An 18,084-nucleotide genomic window follows, 5' to 3' on the forward strand; every position below is an offset into this window, starting at 1 on the left:
TTGGGTCATGCATGTGACGAAGTCACCACAGAAACCCTTGCGAGGAGCTGAAGCCAAAGCTAGCGGGTTGGTACCCGCCTGCCTCAGTTTCCCCTTTTCCCAGGGACGCAGGATGGGAGGGTGGGAAGAAGGGGCTGTTGCTCCAGCTCCCTCTCCCCTTGTGGACGGGGCTGGTGAGAGGTACGTGGACAAACTCTGGTCCCGGCCAGGTGAGGCTCCCCTGAGTTAAAGCCATGCAGGGAATCCCATCGGCCACCCAGCCCCACCTCACTTGCAGCTGCTTCTGTTGGATCTACGTAAACATGGCATTTTTAAACCCAGCACCAGGGATATATGGCTTTGCTGTGCTTCCTGCAGCATCATGTCCTTCCCTCATCACCCTCTGTCCCAGCCCCACTCTGCCAACCAGGGACACAAGGCTCCCCTCCCTGGGCCCCATGCGACCATGCTGACTGTCACACCACGCGATGGCAGAGCCTATGGTGGCAACTGGCAGGTTATGGAGCTGCATAACTGTGGAAGCAGCTTTGCCATCGATGTAAAACAAGCCCCAGGGAACAGTGGTGGCCCATGGCTGTCCCATGCTGTCCCTCCACCCTTCTCACCTTCCTAAACCAAACTGGGGTCCGCAGGGTGGGGGATCTCCATTCTTGGGGTGGGGGAGGGAGGTGGTGGTGGAGGGGATTGAGCTTCAGGTAGAAAAACTTGGACCCCAAGGAGCTCATGGAGGGGGTGACATAGAAGGGACTGGGGGTTGTCCCTGAGGATGTCCCTAGTGATGCTGCAGCTAGGAGAGGAAGGGGGGAGACTGCATCCCGAAGGGGTTCCAGGAACTGGGGAACTCTCATGGTTTATTGCTCTGGGGATGCCCGGTCTCAGTGCAGGAGGGGCCAGGACAGGGGGAGGTTGTTAAAGGAGGTGACAGTGGTTCCATTCCCACCCCGGGGTGGCCCCTTTGCCTGTTCCATGTTACTCGGGTGAAGGGACAAGGGCAAACACCCTGCCAGTGTCACAATGCTGCCAATGCGCCCTTGGTGACACCATGCCACGCCGGGTGTGGACACTGTTGCTCTCCAGAACACCAGGGCAACGGGAGTCCCCTGTGGCCATTACCCCTTGGATCGTCATGGACCCCAGTACCCTGCCACTACAAGACCCCGGGGGACCCCCATCCCCACAGTGGGAGCCCCCAGCCCCACAGGATCCTCAGTGTCGCTTCAGCCCTGTGCCCAGCTGGGTGGAGCTGCAGAGCAGGGTGTGCATGGTGCACCCCGTGTCATCGGACCGCTTGCTGGTGACCCTGCAGCAGCCTTGTGGTGGTGCGCATGCACAAGGCCCAGACCAAGACATCTCGCTGTGGCCACAATGATGAGGATGAGCCATCGGCCTCTGGGTTTATCTTCGTCTGCATCGTTACATTTGGGAGACCGGCTGGGAAGAAGAACGCGTCTTCTGCCCACATCTTGGCAGGGTGGGCACCAGTGCTGTGGGGTCCCTCCCTGAGTGACAGTAGCTGCCTGCTGGCAGGGATCCAACGGGGAACAGCCAAGGCTTTGTGGGGTCCCTGGAAAACCTCAGCTTCTAATGGGAAAACTTCTTTCTTCAGATAATTCTTTCTTCTGCTGCTCTCCTCCTCCAGCTCCAGTGCAACCCTTTCCCAGAGAGGCTTCAGAGAAGATGGTAAGCAATGGGCTGGGGCTGTGTGGTGGGAGCTTGGGGAGACACTGGGAAGCTTCTAATTCCCCAGTTCCACCAGGTCCCCAGGCTTGGCACTGAAGATGGGCAGCATGGGCTGGTGAATCCTTTGTAAGTGGTTTGGGGGGAGCTGGTGACGTGATGAGTTGTGGGACAGCTCAGCCAGGGGGGGTCGGTGGACACAGGCAGGGGGCCTGTGAGGGCTTAGGCTGGGACCACCTGGGCTTGTGCATTTGGATGGCTGTGACTCTGTCCCCACTGGTGTGCCACCATCCCATCTCTTAGGGGCTGGCACCAGCCAGACATGGAGACTGTGGCCCCTCACAGTCCCCAGACCTCCCCTGTCCTGCTCAGGGACCAGAGCTGCCTGCAGAGATCCAGCACAAGGATGGGGAGACCCTGGCAAATGGGTTTGGGGTTGCTGGGAGACCCTGGTGAGTGGATTTAGGATTTGGGAGACTCCAGCCCATGAGTCTGGGGATTATTTGCTGCCCTGAAGGGGTCAAGCACAGGGCCCGACCCAGACATGGGCAGCCTGTAAGGCTCTGATCAAGGGAAAGAAGGTAAAAGGCAGGCGTTAAAGCCCAGGTTTTTGGGGTGCATCTTGAGAACAGCCCCTCAGCCCACCTTGACACCATACTCAAGAGGGATGGAGCAGAGCAGAACTCGGGGGGCACTGTGAGCATGCAGGATGTGGCTCATTCTCTCTATGAAATCTTGAGTTTATCTCGAGCTTGGAGGTTGTTTGGCTGCTTCAGAGACTGGGAAGTGCAACCTCCCTGCCTGACTGTCACCTCTGCGTGTCCTTTGGGGTGACTTTTGTGATGGACCCTTCAGGGATTTCTTCCTGGGACATGTATGTGGAGCAGCAGTGAGGTGCTCCCCTCTGGCTGGCATTCCTTGCCCCAGCCACTGCACTGGGGAGGACCCAAAACTGGACCCACTGCAACTGGAATAGCTAAAAATAAGCAGTTTCTCACATTGATGCAGAAAAGCATCCAAACATGTGGCCTCTGAACCCGCCAGCAGCTGAGGACAGGACTGACCCTCAGCCCCATCCCATGTCTGGCAGACACTCTGCGACCTCTACAACACCAAGTCTTCCCCTACTGAACCTCCCCTTTGAAGCTCCCCTGGTGCAAGCAAAGCCACAAGGACTACCTTGATGCTGGGGTGATGCAGGCTGCAGGCTGGGAGTGCAGGCAGTCCCCCCACTGCGGGCAGCAAGGAGGCAAGGGGTTAACCTTCCTCCACCCAGATGCAGCATCCTGGGCTGGGTTATTTCCATCTTGTTTTGGTTTGGAGGAATAACAGCTTTGGCAGCAGCATAGTGGCTTCCCAAAATAACTCAGCCTCCAATGGTAATTACAGAGCTCTGGTCCCTGGTAGTGGATTGTGGTGGCTTTCCGGCCTGTCCATGCTGTGCTGGGACCCGCTAACGTTGCTGCCAGCCAGGGTAAGGGAGACTGAGGTGCCTCAGGGACCTTGGGACCTCTCAAGCAGCACCAGCCTCCCTCAGTGTCATCCCTGCTCCCCTTGTGTCATCCCCTGGCCAAGGAAATGCAGCCCCTTGCATTCCCCCCTCCCGCTTCACAGCTCATCCCTTCAGCTTTTAATGTTCTAAAGCCTGGGTTGCAGCTTGCCAGCCTCAAAGTGACTGTGCTACTGGAGCAAGCTGGTGGCAGCTCCAGGTTTTGCTGCTGGCATGGCTGAGAACGCCCACAGCTCATCACAGCGATGTTCAGTCTGCCCTGAGGGGCTCAGCTCTGCTCTTGAAGGGCAGGGAAAGATGGGGCTGAGCACCTGAGCCTGTAATCCCTAATAATCCTGGAGAAAAGCACTCTCTGTGGTGACTGGAGATGCAAACAACAGCCCTCCCCTGCCTGCCCCTGGCTTGCTGCCTGGCCACCCCAGATGGATGGGGTCTGAGTGGCCACTGGGACTTTGCTGTGTTCTGCTTGCTAATCCTGCATTGGTTGTTTATGGGAATGAAGGGAACACAAAGCCATCTGGCAGCACCCTGACCCTGTAGCAGGGTGGGGAACAAGGCCCTGGGCAGTGACAAAGTTGGGGACCACGCTGAGATGGTCCCTGTGGAGCCACCCAGACTTGGTGGGAATCTTAGATTTGGTTTTTCCTGCTGGGAAGTTACCACCAGTTTTGTTTTAGGGGTAAGGAAACTGAGGCAGGAAGAGCTGCCCATGAGAGGAATGCTCTGGGAGTGCTTGTGGCCTTGTCACCTCCCCAGCATGGGGTGTGATGAAGGGGATGAGGACAGCCCCGGTGGGCAGCTGAAACAGGAGGCTGAAATTCGGGGATGGCTAAGCCGCTGCCAGCTACACACCATAGGAACGGCCACAACTGGCCAGTACTCCCCCAGCCCCTTTCATGGCCAGGAACACAAGCACCCCATGTTGCCCCAGCCGCTGTGCCAGTGTCCTCTCCTGCCCTTGCTGGGAACAAGGGGCTACAGCCGCTTGCCACTGGCACTCACTGCTTGTGAAAGCATGGGCCTGGGGCCAGGGCATCCCGGGAAGGGGCTGAAATCCCTGGCATGGGATAGGGATGGGGGCAGGGTGACAGCCTGCGGGGTTCCCCCTGCCAGATTTCCAGCCTGCCAGCCGGTCGCAACCAAGTCAAGGCAGGGCCACTGGCAGAATTGCCTGACATCAGCCCTGGGAAAGGCTCAGAAGGCTGGGATTTTGCAGGGAGACCACGGGGGAAGGCTAGGATCTGGTGCCTCATGCCCAGTGCAGGGCCTGGTCCCTGGTACCCAATATGTGAGGTGCATTGCCAGCGTGTTTGCTTGGTGCTCAGTTCCTGGCACACTGTTTCCGGTACTCAACTCTGTTAAAGTGCTCCGCATACCCTGTGGCTGGTGTGCAGCATCTGGTGCCTCCTGGTAGCCACTGTGCAGTGCCAGGGGCTGCTGCTCACTGCCCGGGAGTCACTCCCTGCTGCACTGGGTACAAGGGTAGCCAACGCCAGGAGCTGAAGCCTTGTACCTGGGGCAGGACCCTGCCCCTAGTGCACAGTGGGTGCAGGTCCTGGTACCCAGTGCCAATGCCCAGTCCTGGGTGCAGGTACTCGGTGCCAAAGCCTTCTCTCCAATGCCCTGTCCCTGCTGCAGATCCCGGTACCCAAAGCTCTGCACCAAGGCCCTGGTGCTGGTGCCTTGTCCCAGCGCGTCAGACCCGCCGGGCACTGCCCGGTGCTGGTGGTGCCGAGTGCCGCGCCCCGCCCCGCCCCGCCCCGGGCCGCCCCCGCCCCCGCCCCCGCCGGCTTCTATTTCTGCTAATCCCGGCGGCGGGGCCCGGCCGCTCGGCAGCCGCCGCTCCCGGACGGTGCCCGGCTCCGCAACCATGGTAAGGCCGAAAGGCGGCGGGGCGGGGCAGGCCAGGCCGGGCTGCCCGGCATCGCCCCGCGCCTCCACGGGGAGCTGGGCCCGCTCCCGCATCCCGGTGCCCTCTGTGAAGGTGACGGCGCGGCGTGCGCGGAGCGGGCCGGGGCTCGCCGGTGCCGCAGATGGGCGGAAGGGGGGTGGTGTCCGTATGTCAGCGAGGCAGCACCTGCCCGCAACCGGCCACGGGGAAAGATGAAGGGGGAAACGAGACCGCCTACTGACACCGACCCTCAGTGTGGCATCGCCACGGGCGGCCCCCCACCTCCTTCCGGAAAGGCGACGCTGCTTCTGAGCGGCACCTGCAACTGTCCCCGAGACCTGTGAGTGTCCCTGCGTAGAGGCGGGGGCTGTCCTCGGCTGGCTCCGAGCTCAGCAGCCGTCACACAGCTGTACCTTTGCCAGGTCCCCAGGCTGCGGTCCCACCGGTGGTGCCAGGCTGGACTGGCCTTGCTCTGGGGACTGTCATGCACCCGGAGCCCAACTGCACTTTGGAGCCATTTCTGCAGGTACCTGCAAGGTCCGGAGCTGCCGCCAGCCTTCCTCCCTTGGCAGGAGCATCACTTGTCCTGCCTCGATTGTGGCAGGTCCCCAGGAGCTGCTCGCTGGAGCCACATCCTCACAGGGACCTTGAGGTGTTGGTCATGACCAGGGTGAATGGTGATGGAGAGTTGTGGCTGTGGTTCACATGGCACCAGGGTTGTGGCCACTGGAACAGTTGCCCTTGTTGGGGACCATCCTGGCCATCCTTCCCTGGCAGCTGCCGTGGGAGTGGGACAGGTACATTCCTCTGGAGTGGAGCAGGATGCAGTGAAACCAGATAGGAGGGTGGCTGGCGGCGTGTGTTGTGTCACAACTGGCTCCCTTGAGTGCCTTCCCCAAAGGCTCCAAACTGTGGCTTTGGGGATAGATAGATCTGGGCTTAGAAACATCTGTTGGGTGAGGACAGCAGCCACAGCCAGGTTTGAGAGGGGAGTTGAGCTCCCTTCTCCATTCACGTGGGGTTAGCTGGGGCTGGAGATGGGTGTGGATACTACCAGAATGACTGGTGGAGATGAAGCTGGTGCCCCTGACACCGGTGCTGCATCCTTCTGTCCCCAAAGGAGTCCACAGATTATCCAGAGAAGTGCCTGTTCCCATGTGACCCTGCTTCCAGCATGGGCAGGCCCTGTTGTCACTTCCCAGCTGTGAAAAGCCACTGTACATTGTTCCATATCAGGGTCCCTGTGCAAGAGCTCGGAGGTCTTCCAAGCTGGAGGATTCCCTCCAGGAATGGGTCTGGAGCTGCTGTGCAGAGGGCTGTGTTGGGAAGGCTCTTGTCCCACATGCTCACCTGCTTGGTGCTGCCACCCTGCCTAGCCTGAGAACCTGCACTGCTGCCTGGCCCTGCATTCATTGGGTGCCCAGCACCCTGCTCCTGTTAAAGTTGTTGGTAGACTCAGTTTCCCAATTGGGATGCTTTTGATGGCGTGGGAGGGGAGAGCTGTTTGTAAGAAACTCTGATTGTAGCATGTTGGCATGAGCATCCCATGTATCTGGGGGCAGGTTGGAGCAGGAACAGCCCTGGGGAAGAGCTGGGCTCCCCAGGCTGATCCTGGCAGAGTTGGGCTTTGATGGGGGCCACTGTGCCCTTGCCCCCTATGGAGTTTGTTCCTTTGGGACAGGGTGTTTGTGCTTGGTTTACCCAGCCGTTACACTACAGTAGAGCCACACTGTATTGTGGGTGGCACATCTAGACAGAAATCACAAGATGATTTGGATTGGAAGGGAACTTAAAGACCACGTAGTTCCAGCCCTCTTGCCAAGGATGTCACCTTTAAGTGAGTTTGGGGATGCCTTGGCCAGCCTAAATACAAGAACAGCCCCTCTCTGCGATGTTCCCTTCCTTTTCCTGTAGAAACAGGCTGGGAAAACCAACCCCATGGGAATGTGGTGCCAGGCAGAAAGATGCTAAAGGGGAGCCAGTGGCTTTCCTAGCTCAGACTTCTGTCTCTTGCTGCCTCTGCCACAGCCCTGGGTCTGGCATTGTGTGGGAAGTTGTGATGCAGTGTGACAAGGCAGCGTGTGTGTCACCTTGCTGGAGCTGCTGGGCCGGTGAGAGCTGAGTGCCAGCGTGTATGCAGCCAGGCGCATAATCTGCTTATGGGAGCACCAGCGCAGCCTCAGCCTCCTGCTGTGGTAAATCCCCGCTCCTGCTGGGAGCATGGAGTGGGATGGTTGGAAAATGGTGGGTGTTGTAGGAGAGCTGTGCTATACCAGGCAAGGGGAATTGGAGGGGCACTGCTGATGGAGTGCAGGGCCTGGTCAGGCTGGTGGGATTGTGGTGGGGTGCTGCAGACTGTGATGGGTGGGGAAAGGGGCTGCAAGGCCTTGGGGAAGCTCCTTAGGGAGGTGCAGTGTCAGCTGGGAATGGTGACCTTGCTCCCCTGGGACTAGGCTGCGCAGGGACAGCTGAGGCTGGTGGAAACAGCATAGTCTCCACTGCTAGTGTTGAGTGGCCTCAAAGCTGTGTGAGGGGAGACCTAGCGCTGGGGTGAGGAACTTGGCTGGGACCTAGGGATGCTGGGGATGGACACAGAAGGATCCAAGCCCTGCTTTCTGCCTGGTAGTCCTGTGGTTCATCACGCCTGTCCCAGCACTAGCCGATGCTTCAGTACTCTTCAGCGTTCTCCTGGCAAATGCAGCCCTTCCACAGCTGAGCAGCTGCAGTTCTGTGCCTGAGCTGCTCTGATTCATTTTGACATATATCAAGGTGAATTACCATTCCTGGTGACCCCTGACATCGAGAGCTGGGGACTCTGCTGGCACCCGAAGCTCCTCTTGAGGCACTGTTAACCCTTTGCTTCCCTAAAGATGAGCTGGGGAGGCCAAGGCAGGACTGCTGAAGCTTCTGCCAGATATCCTGTGGTGGGCATCATCCTTGCTTCTCCCAGCCCAGAGCTGGGCCCTTCCCAGCCAGACCCATCATGCCCAGCCAAAACAACAACATGGAGCTGTGCAGGGAAGCTTTGATTGTGAGGCACAAAAGTGTTTTGCTTTCAAAGAGTGTTTCATGGAAAACTGGGTTTCTCCCATCAAAGAGGCTGTGGAGCCCTGCTGGGGTGGCTCTAGGGTAGGAAGCAGGAGAGGACTGGTGTGCACTGGGATGAAGAAGGTTTTTGTCCTAGGGTGGAGGTGTTTCCATGGGCTGAACATCCCCCTGGGCTGCAGCCAAGATCTGCCCAGGGGGGCTGCTGGTGATGATGATAATGGTCATGGTGATGCAGCCCTCCAAGGACTTACCTTGCCATCTCCTTGGCTAATGATGGTCCTTGACATCTTGACAACTTGGCAGAAGCTGGACTTGGCTGTGCCCTGGGGCTCCCTCTCCTCTCCTTTGACCCCCTCTCTGGTCCCGCCCCAAAGGGGCTGTGCCTGGGTGCTGTGGGAGCCCCAGCCGTGGTGCCTGCCCAGGGTGGAGTTATGCTAATGCTACTCCCCATCCCTCTGCACAGCTGGTGCCACTTAGCATCCTCTCCTGGACCCGGGTGACATCAGCTCTGCCATGGCCACCTGCCCAGATCTGCAGCCTGGGCAAGAGGTACGGAGACAGTGTCCCCCCTCCCCAGCGGAGCGAGAGGGGACACATGGGGATGGGGGACCCAGAGCACCCAGAATTATGGGAAGGTGCCACAGCAGTGCTCCATTCCTGGGACAGCCTTCCTGGGGGATGCACTTGCTGCAGGACTCCTGAGGATGTGGTGCAAATGCTATCCATGCCACAGCATTGCCGAGGTCATCGGTTTCTCTGGGGGTGGAGAACAAGGGACAGCCCCAAAGGGCTGGAGCACCGAGGGATGGAGCAACAACAGAGCTGGGAGTGCTTGGTGGTGATGGTGGCATTATCTCCCATCTCTGTGTGGCCCATGGCTGGGCTGTGCTGTGGTGGGGGCTGATGCTGAGCCCCCCAGGTCAAGGTCAGTGGGAAAGAGGATGCTGTGATCACAGAGTCCCACTGCTGCTATCAACCTGCTGAGGGAGAGGAGGGTATAGAGGCACCGGTTGCCCTGCAAGCCTGTCCTCATGGCCTCTGTGCTGCTGGGTGCACCTTGGGGGGGGGGGGGGGGGGGGGGGGGGGGGGAGGAGGGGGGCAGGCGTGTGAGCACACAGCCCCTGCAGTGCCCTGACCTTGTTTCCAGCCCAGTAATTCAGTGCATCTTGCCTTGCCGCAGGCACTGCTGCCCGCCCCACCAATGGAGCAGGGATACGGAACAGGAGAGGACGTGTCCCCATGGAGGGCTCTTACTTTGAGGCGCTGACTGACGGGGCACTGGCCCCTGGGCGTGAGCCTGCAGCGTTGTGCCCCCCACCCCGACTCTGTGTGCCGTCCATTTGAGGATCTCCCTGCTCACGAGGCTAGGGTTTCCTGGCAGTTGCTGCGGTGGGGTGTCGGGGACCCTGTTGCCTACTGGCAGGAGGGCTTGTTCCCACAGGAGCTGCTGCCAGACATGCCTCCTCCCGTCAGCGCTTGTAAACAGGATGTGGAGCTGTCCTAGTCCCAGCATCCCTGTCTCTTGTCCCAGCCCCACTACCTCATGGGGCCTTCAGCTCGGACACCACTGTGCCCAGCCCCTGCCTGGCTTTGCTGCTGGCACCAGCTGCAGCATGGGCAGATCTGGGTCAAGGCGATGTTGGGGTCCTGGTGCATGCGAGGGGACAGCCTGAGTGGGTGTCCTGGGTTTAGCTGTAGCAGTCATTTTTTTTCCTTCTTAATAGCTGGTGTAGTGCTGTGGTTTTGACTTTAGCCTGAGAACAGTGCTGTTTCGTAGTCCCTTTGCACAACAGGTTGTGCTGCCCCGACCCTTTTGAATGTGGGCTTGGTGACAGCTGTGGGTCAGGCCCCCTGCCCTTGCTGTCTCCTGGGATTCAGGGATGGGAGCCCCTTGTGCCATTATGTGTACTGAGTGGGCAGGCAGGGGGCACAGGCAGACCCCTGCCACCATCTGCCTCCCCCCTGGGTGCAGCCCCACTGCCAGTTCCTCAGCCACCACTGTTCATCTCTTCTTGGTGTCTCTTCCTCCTCCCCGTCCTCCCGGCAGGCCATGGGGTGTGTGGGGCTCCTGGTTATCCCAGAAGACACCAAGGAGCAGCAGGGTGCTCAGGGGGAATGTCCCCATCCCTGTTCCCAGGAGTGCCAGGAGCTAGCTGCTGTCCCGGTGCCACAAGCTGTAAGCGCCTGGATGCATGGGAGCATGGCTGTCCTCACTGCCATCCCCATGGCTGTCCCCAGGGTGGTGGCCATGTTCCCATTCTCCTCCTATCCCTTTCATTCTTAGGTGCATGTGTATGGCTGCTGCAGCCTAGGGGCTCATGTTGCCAAGCTGGGTGATGCCACCTTGGGCTGGCAATGCCACCCCAGTGTCACCTGCTCTCTTGGTCCACAGATAAAGCGTTTCCTGAAGGAGGACTCTGAGGAGGCTGAGCTGAGCCAGCTCCTGCAGGATTGCCCACCGGTTGACAGCCCCAGGAAGGTGGAGCCCCCGGAGAGCTGGCAGGAGCCCGGCCGCCCCCTCTGTGGCATGGGCAGGCTCCCCCCTGACATCGATGAGAGGGATGCCAGGATCTTCTCCCGATCTCAGCCCCTGGATGTCCAGCAGCACATCGCAGCTCCCGCACCCCTGAGCCCCAACCGGCCCCGGAGCCCTTGGGGGCAGCTCGACCCCTATGACTCCTCTGAGGTGCAGGACACGTCGGGGGGGGGAGGGGGGGGGGGGGGGGACGGGGACAAAGGGCTGCAGGAGTCACAATGGAGGACATCCTCACTTTCCACAGCCAAAGGGTTTGGGCAGGCATGGCCTTATCCCACAGTGCTCCAACCCTGGGGGGCCTACTGGGGGGACAGGAGGAAGGGGGTGTCGTGCTGGGGTGGGGAAGAGGGGGTAGGATGGTGGTATCCCCTGTACCACGTCCCCTCTGCCTGCAGGATGACAAGGAGTACGTGGGCTTTGCCACACTGCCCAATCAGGTTCATAGGAAGTCAGTGAAGAAAGGCTTTGACTTCACCCTCATGGTGACAGGTATGGGGGGCAGGGGGTGTCCAAGCCTGAAAGCTGACCCTGCTCTGCATCCCAAAAGCCATGAAGTGGGTGGGAGGGAGTGTGGGAGCATACCAGCTGCCCCCCTTACCCTTGTCCCTCTTTCCCAGGGGAATCTGGACTGGGCAAGTCTACCCTAATCAACAGCCTCTTCCTGATGGACATGTACAGAGACCGCAAGCTGCTAAATGCTGAAGGTGAGGATAGGAGCAGTCCAGAGATGGGGTATTCTGAGTCTTTTGTGGGGGGGGGGGTGGGGGGGTGGCAGAGCCCTGTGCCACTCCTGGGGAGCTGCAGCCCCTCCCCCTACCCATCAGGGCTCCTCCAGGTCTCCAATGCTGCCTGCAGCACGCTGCCAGCTGCCCATTGATGCTGGGGATGACTCCATGGCAGCAGGGACCCCCCTGCCTGGCACAGGCACCCCCACAGGGGCTTTGTCCTCACTGGGGAAACAAGCACCAGCTTCTATGGACTGGCTGGAACTGCAGTAAATCCAGGAGCTGTGGACAGTCGGGGTCCAGGGCACGGGGCCATTTCAGCTGCAGCCAGTCTTTGGCATAAAATTGCCCAAACTTGCCCAAATCCACAGGGGTTCGAGGGGGTTGTTTGATTTGTTTCCATTGCTTGGAGTGAAAACCAAAATGCATGTGGCTACAAAATGCAACAGCAACATCCTTTGGGACGCAGCGACATGGAAGGGTCCTAGGAGTAGAGAGGCATAGAATCATAGAATCTCTCAATTTGGAAAAGACCATTAAGATCATGAAGTCCAACCATTAATCCAGGACTGCCAAGTTCACCATTAAACCATGTCCCCTAAATGCCACACAGAATCATAGGATCACAGAATCAGACTGCTTTGGGTTGGAAGGGATCTTAAATCTCATCCAGTTCCAATGCCTGCCATGGGCAGGGACACTAGAGCAGCTTGCTCCAAGCCCCTGTGTCCAGCCTGGCCTTGAACACTGCCAGGGATGGGGCAGCCACAGCTTCTCTGGGCACCCTGTGCCTGCGCCTCAGCACCCTCACAGGGAAGAGCTTCTGCCTAGGAGCTCATCTCAGTCTCCCCTCTGGCAGGTTAAAGCCATTCCCCATGGCCTGTCCCTGCAGGCCATTGTCCAAAGCCACTCTCCAGGTTTCCTGCAGCCCCTTCAGGCACTGGAGCTGCTCTGAGGTCTCCCCTTGAGGAGCCTTCTCTTCTCCAGGCTGACCCAGCCCAGCTCTCTCAGCCTGGCTCCAGAGCAGAGCTGCTCCAGCCTTTGCAGCACCTCTGTGGCCTCCTCTGACCTTGCACCAGCAGCTCCACATGCCTCTTGTGTTGGGGGCCCATTTACACATCTTTAAAACACATCCAGGGACAGTGACTCCACCACTGCCCTGGATAGCCTGTTCCAATGCTATGCACAGTCCTGAAACTGTGGGGTCATGCATAGGGGTTACAGGGAGCTAAAAATGCTCCCATAGTGATGCCTGGACCCAGCAGTCCCCTCTGCTTATGGAACTGGGGTGTCGAGATGGCACAGCCACCATGGGGTGGGTATACATTCATATGGATGCCAGGGGCCATGGCATGGTGCATCAAATCTTGGCTATGTCCCCCGGTGCACATAAGGGCTGATCCTGCAAAGCTGTCCCTGACTTACAGGGTGAGGGGTGACACCCGAGGGGCTGCAGCATCTCCCTGCATCACCCCCATTGCCTCTCACCCGAGGTGCCCTCCCCACTACCACTGTTCATGTGTCTCCTGCTGCTGCAGAGCGCATCACACAGACAGTGGAGATCATCAAGCACATAGTGGACATTGAGGAGAAGGGTGTCAAGCTGCGCCTGACCATTGTGGACACGCCAGGCTTTGGTGATGCCGTCAACAACACTGAGTGGTACGTGCTGTGGTGGGTCTCCCCAGGGATTGCCTCTGAACGTGGGATGCCCAAGGGTCATCAGGCTGCAATGTTTGAGCCATGGGATGCATTGAGCTGGGGGTTAAGGGAACCCTGAAGATCCCATGGTCACCTCCATGTCCCTACAGCTGGAAGCCGGTGGCTGACTACATTGACCAGCAGTTTGAGCAGTATTTCCGTGATGAAAGTGGCCTCAACAGGAAGAACATCCAGGACAATCGTGTCCACTGCTGCATCTACTTCATCTCACCCTATGGCCATGGGTACAAGCAGCCCCTGCCCACGCAGATGAGGTAGGGGTGCTCGGGAAGGGACTTGGTGGAATGGTGCTCACTTAATTCCTCCCCACAGGCTTCGGCCCCTGGATGTGGAGTTCATGAGAGCCCTGCACCAACGGGTGAACATTGTGCCTGTGCTGGCCAAGGCTGACACCCTGACTCCAACAGAGGTGCAGCGCATGAAGAACAAGGTGAGGGGAGGTCAGCCCAACAGGTCCCTGGGGAAGGGGCTGCACTGGGGCTGGTGGCCCTGCCTCGCTCAGCTGGGGTCTTTCTTAGTCCCCTGCCCAGACGTTGACATGGAGGATCCTCCATGCTCGCAGCATTGTAGAGGACTCTGTTGCCCATATGGCCATCAAGGACACATCTCCTTGGAGCTCAGCTGCAGGCTGGAAGGGTTTGGGTGGAACAGGGTCTTATATTTGCTTGTGGGACACTGGTGGTGCTTCTCACACTGTTTCCGAGGGCCAGAGCCTTGCCCTCAGCAGGGCTGTCTGCCTCCAGATCCGTGAGGACACTGAACACTATGGCATCCAACTCTACCAGTTCCCCGAGTGTGACTCGGATGAGGATGAGGAATTCAAGCTGCAGGACCAGGCACTGAAGGTGGGTTTGGTTCCACCAGCTCCATTCTTGGAGGGGCAGAGCCCCAAGGCCAGGAGGAGATGTCAACCTGGGGTACCCTTAACACTCTCTGGGGCAATGCAAGCTCTCCAGCACCCCAACATGATGGGGTCGGTACATGTTGCACTATCGGGATGCATCACCAAGACCCCACATGTGCCACCTGCAGCTTGGTGGGATGAGGCTGGGGTGGAGAAACCCATTGTTGCAACTCTTGCCGTCCCACCTGGGGCTCTCTGTAGTCGGGGCTCTGGGGTATCTTGGCAAATGGGTTCTGTATACTGCTGAGAAGCATGTGGAGGGTTGTGGGCTGTGGTAGACAGGACCAAGCCCCGCTAACCCCTGCCATCCTCCTGCAGGAGAGCATTCCCTTTGCTGTCATTGGCAGCAACACGGTGGTGGAAGCCAAAGGCCGGCGCATCCGTGGGCGCCTCTACCCCTGGGGCATTGTGGAAGGTAATGCTGCGCTGTGTCCCCAGTGTCCCACTGGGGATGGGGACATGGCGTGCACCATCTCCACGTTGCTCAGTCCCAGAGCCTTTGGGGGAATGTGGGGGACTGGCTGTGACCCCTGACCTCGGGCTCCCCTGCAGTGGAGAACCCATCCCACTCTGATTTCGTGAAGCTGCGGACAATGCTGGTGAGGACCCACATGCAGGACCTCAAGGATGTGACGCAGGACATCCACTATGAGAATTACCGCAGGCAGTGCATCCAGAGCATGACCCGCATGGTAGTGAAGGAGAGGAACCGCAAGTAAGGGATCAGGAGTGGGGTGCTGGGGTGGGGGTGGCATCTCATGTCTTTGGGGTGACCCCCGCCCATTGCAAGTGGTGATCTTGATGGGTTGGGTTTTTGTGTGGGTCCACTGGGCAGCATGGAAGGCTGGGTAAGAAAGCCTATTGGCGTTGTGGGGAACCCCAGTGTATTGGGGGACCCTTCCTGTGCCACTTGGCTGAGTCTGGCTGGGGGAGGATGCTCTGGCAGTGGGATCTTGTGTCCCCCTTAAGGCTGGGTCTATCTTAGGGGGATGCTTCAGTAGTGAGGGGAAACCCCATAGGGATGGCTTGGGGGGAATGCTATGGCAGTGGTGGGGGGACCCTACACACCTCCCAGGGCTGGGGGAATCCTCCAGCAGCAAATGGGAACCTATGTCCCCTGTGGCTGGTTGTGTCTTGGGGTTGCTTCAGCAGTGAGGGGGACCCTGCATCCCACTTCTGAAGAGCCAGGCAATCAGCTGGTTCTGGGTTCATGTCATTTGCACCCTCTTTAGCCACCCCTTGGCTGGAGGGTCCCACGAGGGACCCTGCTTTGCAGGGCTGGAGCAGTGTGGGAGCAAGTGGAGGCTCTGTGGGTTGTGGGGGGCTGAAGCAGCGGTGGGAGGCTGGCGGTGGCTGCAGGTGCCTCTAAGCTGGTCTCTCCATATGTGCCGCCGGAGAAGGCAGCATCCCTCAGCACTGAGGCTGTGCTGCACCGACTGCTCTGCTGACTGAGCCACTCTGGGCCCCCGCTGCCCTCCCCCATGTCCACCCCTCTGGCTTCTATATAAAGTACTTGCTGGTACCCAATGCTGTCTTGGTCCTTCTGTGCCCATGTAAGGGCCAGGCAGCTCTCGGGGTAAGGCAGCCCTGTGGCCACCCACCTGCTGCCCACACAAATTGCCCCTGGGGTGCAAGCACCCCCGGGGATGCTGGGAGGACTCTGTGTGCTGGTGGCATTACCCTGTTTCACCCAGGCAAGGTAGGGTTGGGAGGATGTGTTACTGTCTGGTGGCACCTAGCTTTTCCCAGCCAAAGGCTGTCCAAGGGAAGGGCTGCAGGGCTGGTACCCCAGTGTTCTAACCTCCTGTAGGGGTGTGATTTTGGGGTGCAGGAGGCAGTGGTAGACAGTCTGCCCTGGGCTGGTGAAGCTACTTGTCCCATTGTCAGTGCCCAGGTCAAGCCTTGCCTTGCTGTCAGGGATAGAAGGAGCATGATGTGCTCTGCTGGGTCCCCCCGTGGTGAGGAGCCGTGACAACAGGCAGTGACTTCCAAAGCAGCTCAAACCACAGCCAAGCCCCCTTCCTTGCTGTGGACATGCTGGCACAGTCCTCCCAGCACAACGGGACCTTGCAGGGCTGGGGTTGCCCACCCACCCAGCAACGTCCGCTGTGTCCATCACTGCCTTGCACCAGCAGTGGCACGTGGCAGTGGCATGTGATGGCATGCGTGATTCTTGCCAGCCGCTACAATGGTGTCCCACCCATGTTGTCACCCGCTGAGGTAGCACGTGACATCCACAGGGATTCATCTGAGAGAGCTGGTCCCTCCCCATTGCTGTTAACATGGGAGAAGCTATTGATTGTGCTGGCTGCAGTCCTGCGCAATGGGGTTGTCCCAGGTGGATGCTAACAGCTTCCTCCAGCAGCGATGGGCTGATGGGAGCTGATGCTTGGGAAAAGGGGTTTTGAGCATCCCTGGGGCTGGCTGGGCAGTGGGGTGCCATGGGAGCCCATCCTGGGCAGGGCTGGGGCTGTGGGAGAGAAGGGAGATGCCAAGTTGAAGATGCTTTAAAAGCAGCGGTGGAAATACTGGGTAAGGAGAGTCTGACCCCAGCTTGAACACCCAGCAGGATCCTTCCCAAATTGAGAGAGCATGGAGAAAGATCCATGCCTTAGGTGGTCCCTGGCACCCACTGCTGTAGTGGTGCCTCCTAAACTGGTGCATGGCAGGTCAGGGTAATGCTGAGGTCTGGGGGGAATGCATGAAACTGCTCCTATTGCCCCTGCCTGGAAAATGACCCAGTGTGATGCTGGCTGGGGGCTCAGGGTCTGCGTAAGTGAGTACTGGGTACCTGCAACGTTTGGGATCTCCATGGTTGCAGCGCCTATGGTGGAATGTCCATGTGGCAGCATCCTTACCTCCTTTCTCTGCCTGCAGCAAGCTGACACGGGAGAGCGGGACAGATTTCCCCATACCTGTCATCTCCTCGGTGCCAGATGCAGAGACGGAGAAGCTCATTCGGGAGAAGGATGAGGAGGTGAGCGTGGGGTAGGACTGAGGCCCCCTGATCACTCCACGTCCCTATCCCCAGTAATGGCATAGCTGCGAGGCGCCACCCTTTCTGCAGCAACCCAGCAGCTGCTGCTCTTCAGGCCAGGATGAGGAGGTGAAGCAGTAGCACCCTTCCTCATCCCTTCCCCCCCCCGCCCCAGTTCTTGATGATCCCAATCTGGTTTTTGCATGGGAGCTGGCGTAGCTGGGAGGGGTACCAACGCCACCCACCGATCCCTTCTCTGCTCCCTTCCAGCTGCGGCGCATGCAGGAGATGCTCCAGAAGATCCAGAAGCAGATGAAGGACTCACACTAACTCCTCTTGCCTCTTCTTCCTCCTCCTCGTGCCCCAAATCAGAAACATTTGCATCACTCTCCATCCTACCCTGACCCTGCTGCAAAACGCAGTACAACACTGACTGCATCTGCCACCTTAAGCTGTTGTGGTATTGCCTTATCCAACCAACCAGCACCCATCCCATGGGGACAGTGAGGGGACAATGAACGCAGTCTGGAGGTCCCCTGGCCTGGCCAGGTTGCTGCTCACCTTGCCTCAGGCTGGGGACAACTTTGTCTCCTGAGCTTTGGCTTTCCCTGTTTCCCCCACAGCTTTGGGGAGAGACACCAGCTCCTCATGTTATGTCTGTCCCTTGTCCCTGTGTCACCTCCAGCCTCTCTGCTTACAGCCTTCATGCTAAGCTTGGCCCAGGCTTCAGAGAAGAGGAGGTGGATGGGGTTGACTCAGCTGCCATGCTGAGGGGAGGACAGGGTTGCTTCCCCCTGACTTTGGCTGGAGCAGAGGGTCAGCAGTTCCTGAGGACTGCAGGTGACCAAGGGGGTAAAGGAGCAGCCACTGTCCTGGCCTGGGTGGCAGCCGGCACTCAGATGCCTTTGGCTGCCTCCCATCCAACACTGGTGCAAGGATGAACTGAAGCTCAGCAGTGTCCAGCCCTATGTCATTGGCAGGGACCTTGTCCCCTCTGAGCACTGCCCCTTGGGAGCATCCCGTGTCCCTTGGTGTCGGAAAGGGCCATGGATGGAGAGCACTGGGGAATCACAGTCCCCAGAGAAAGTTCCTAG

At 58.9% G+C, this 18,084-nt stretch overlaps 1 protein-coding gene across 5 annotated transcripts; it reads left to right on the top strand.

The window, feature by feature from the left end:
• The first annotated feature begins 1,569 nt into the window (after window positions 1–1,569).
• Window positions 1,570–17,441, top strand: LOC133278158 (septin-4-like). 5 transcript variants are annotated; one of them, XM_061470673.1, is made up of 12 exons: window positions 1,570–1,680; window positions 10,519–10,812; window positions 11,058–11,151; window positions 11,280–11,366; window positions 12,926–13,049; window positions 13,199–13,333; window positions 13,422–13,539; window positions 13,853–13,954; window positions 14,332–14,428; window positions 14,566–14,728; window positions 16,891–16,990; window positions 17,261–17,441. In XM_061470673.1, exons 1-12 carry the CDS (start codon window positions 1,585–1,587, stop codon window positions 17,318–17,320), a joined length of 1,470 nt encoding a protein of 489 aa, XP_061326657.1. In that variant the 5' UTR covers window positions 1,570–1,584; the 3' UTR covers window positions 17,321–17,441. The 5 variants fall into 5 exon arrangements, with proteins under 5 accessions (XP_061326657.1, XP_061326660.1, XP_061326659.1 ...); XM_061470676.1 differs by lacking the exon at window positions 1,570–1,680 and adding an exon at window positions 4,934–5,060; XM_061470675.1 differs by lacking the exon at window positions 1,570–1,680 and adding an exon at window positions 5,603–5,748.
• Window positions 17,442–18,084: the final 643 nt, after the last annotated feature.

The sequence above is a fragment of the Pezoporus flaviventris genome, unplaced genomic scaffold (genome assembly GCF_033815535.1).
Source record: "Pezoporus flaviventris isolate CSIRO_AGI_PZ_B2104156 unplaced genomic scaffold, CSIRO_AGI_Pfla_v1 ptg000063l, whole genome shotgun sequence".
Classification (NCBI taxonomy): Eukaryota; Metazoa; Chordata; class Aves; order Psittaciformes; family Psittacidae; genus Pezoporus; species Pezoporus flaviventris.

Bases quoted from the DNA above. Each gene is read 5' to 3' on its own strand.
- LOC133278158 (XM_061470672.1), top strand. From the start codon at position 10,177: ATGGGGTGTGTGGGGCTCCTGGTTATCCCAGAAGACACCAAGGAGCAG. The intron at 10,813-11,057 runs GTGCAGGACACG...CTCTGCCTGCAG, and splicing joins ACCCCTATGACTCCTCTGAG to GATGACAAGGAGTACGTGGG. The intron at 14,429-14,565 runs GTAATGCTGCGC...GCTCCCCTGCAG, and splicing joins CCCCTGGGGCATTGTGGAAG to TGGAGAACCCATCCCACTCT.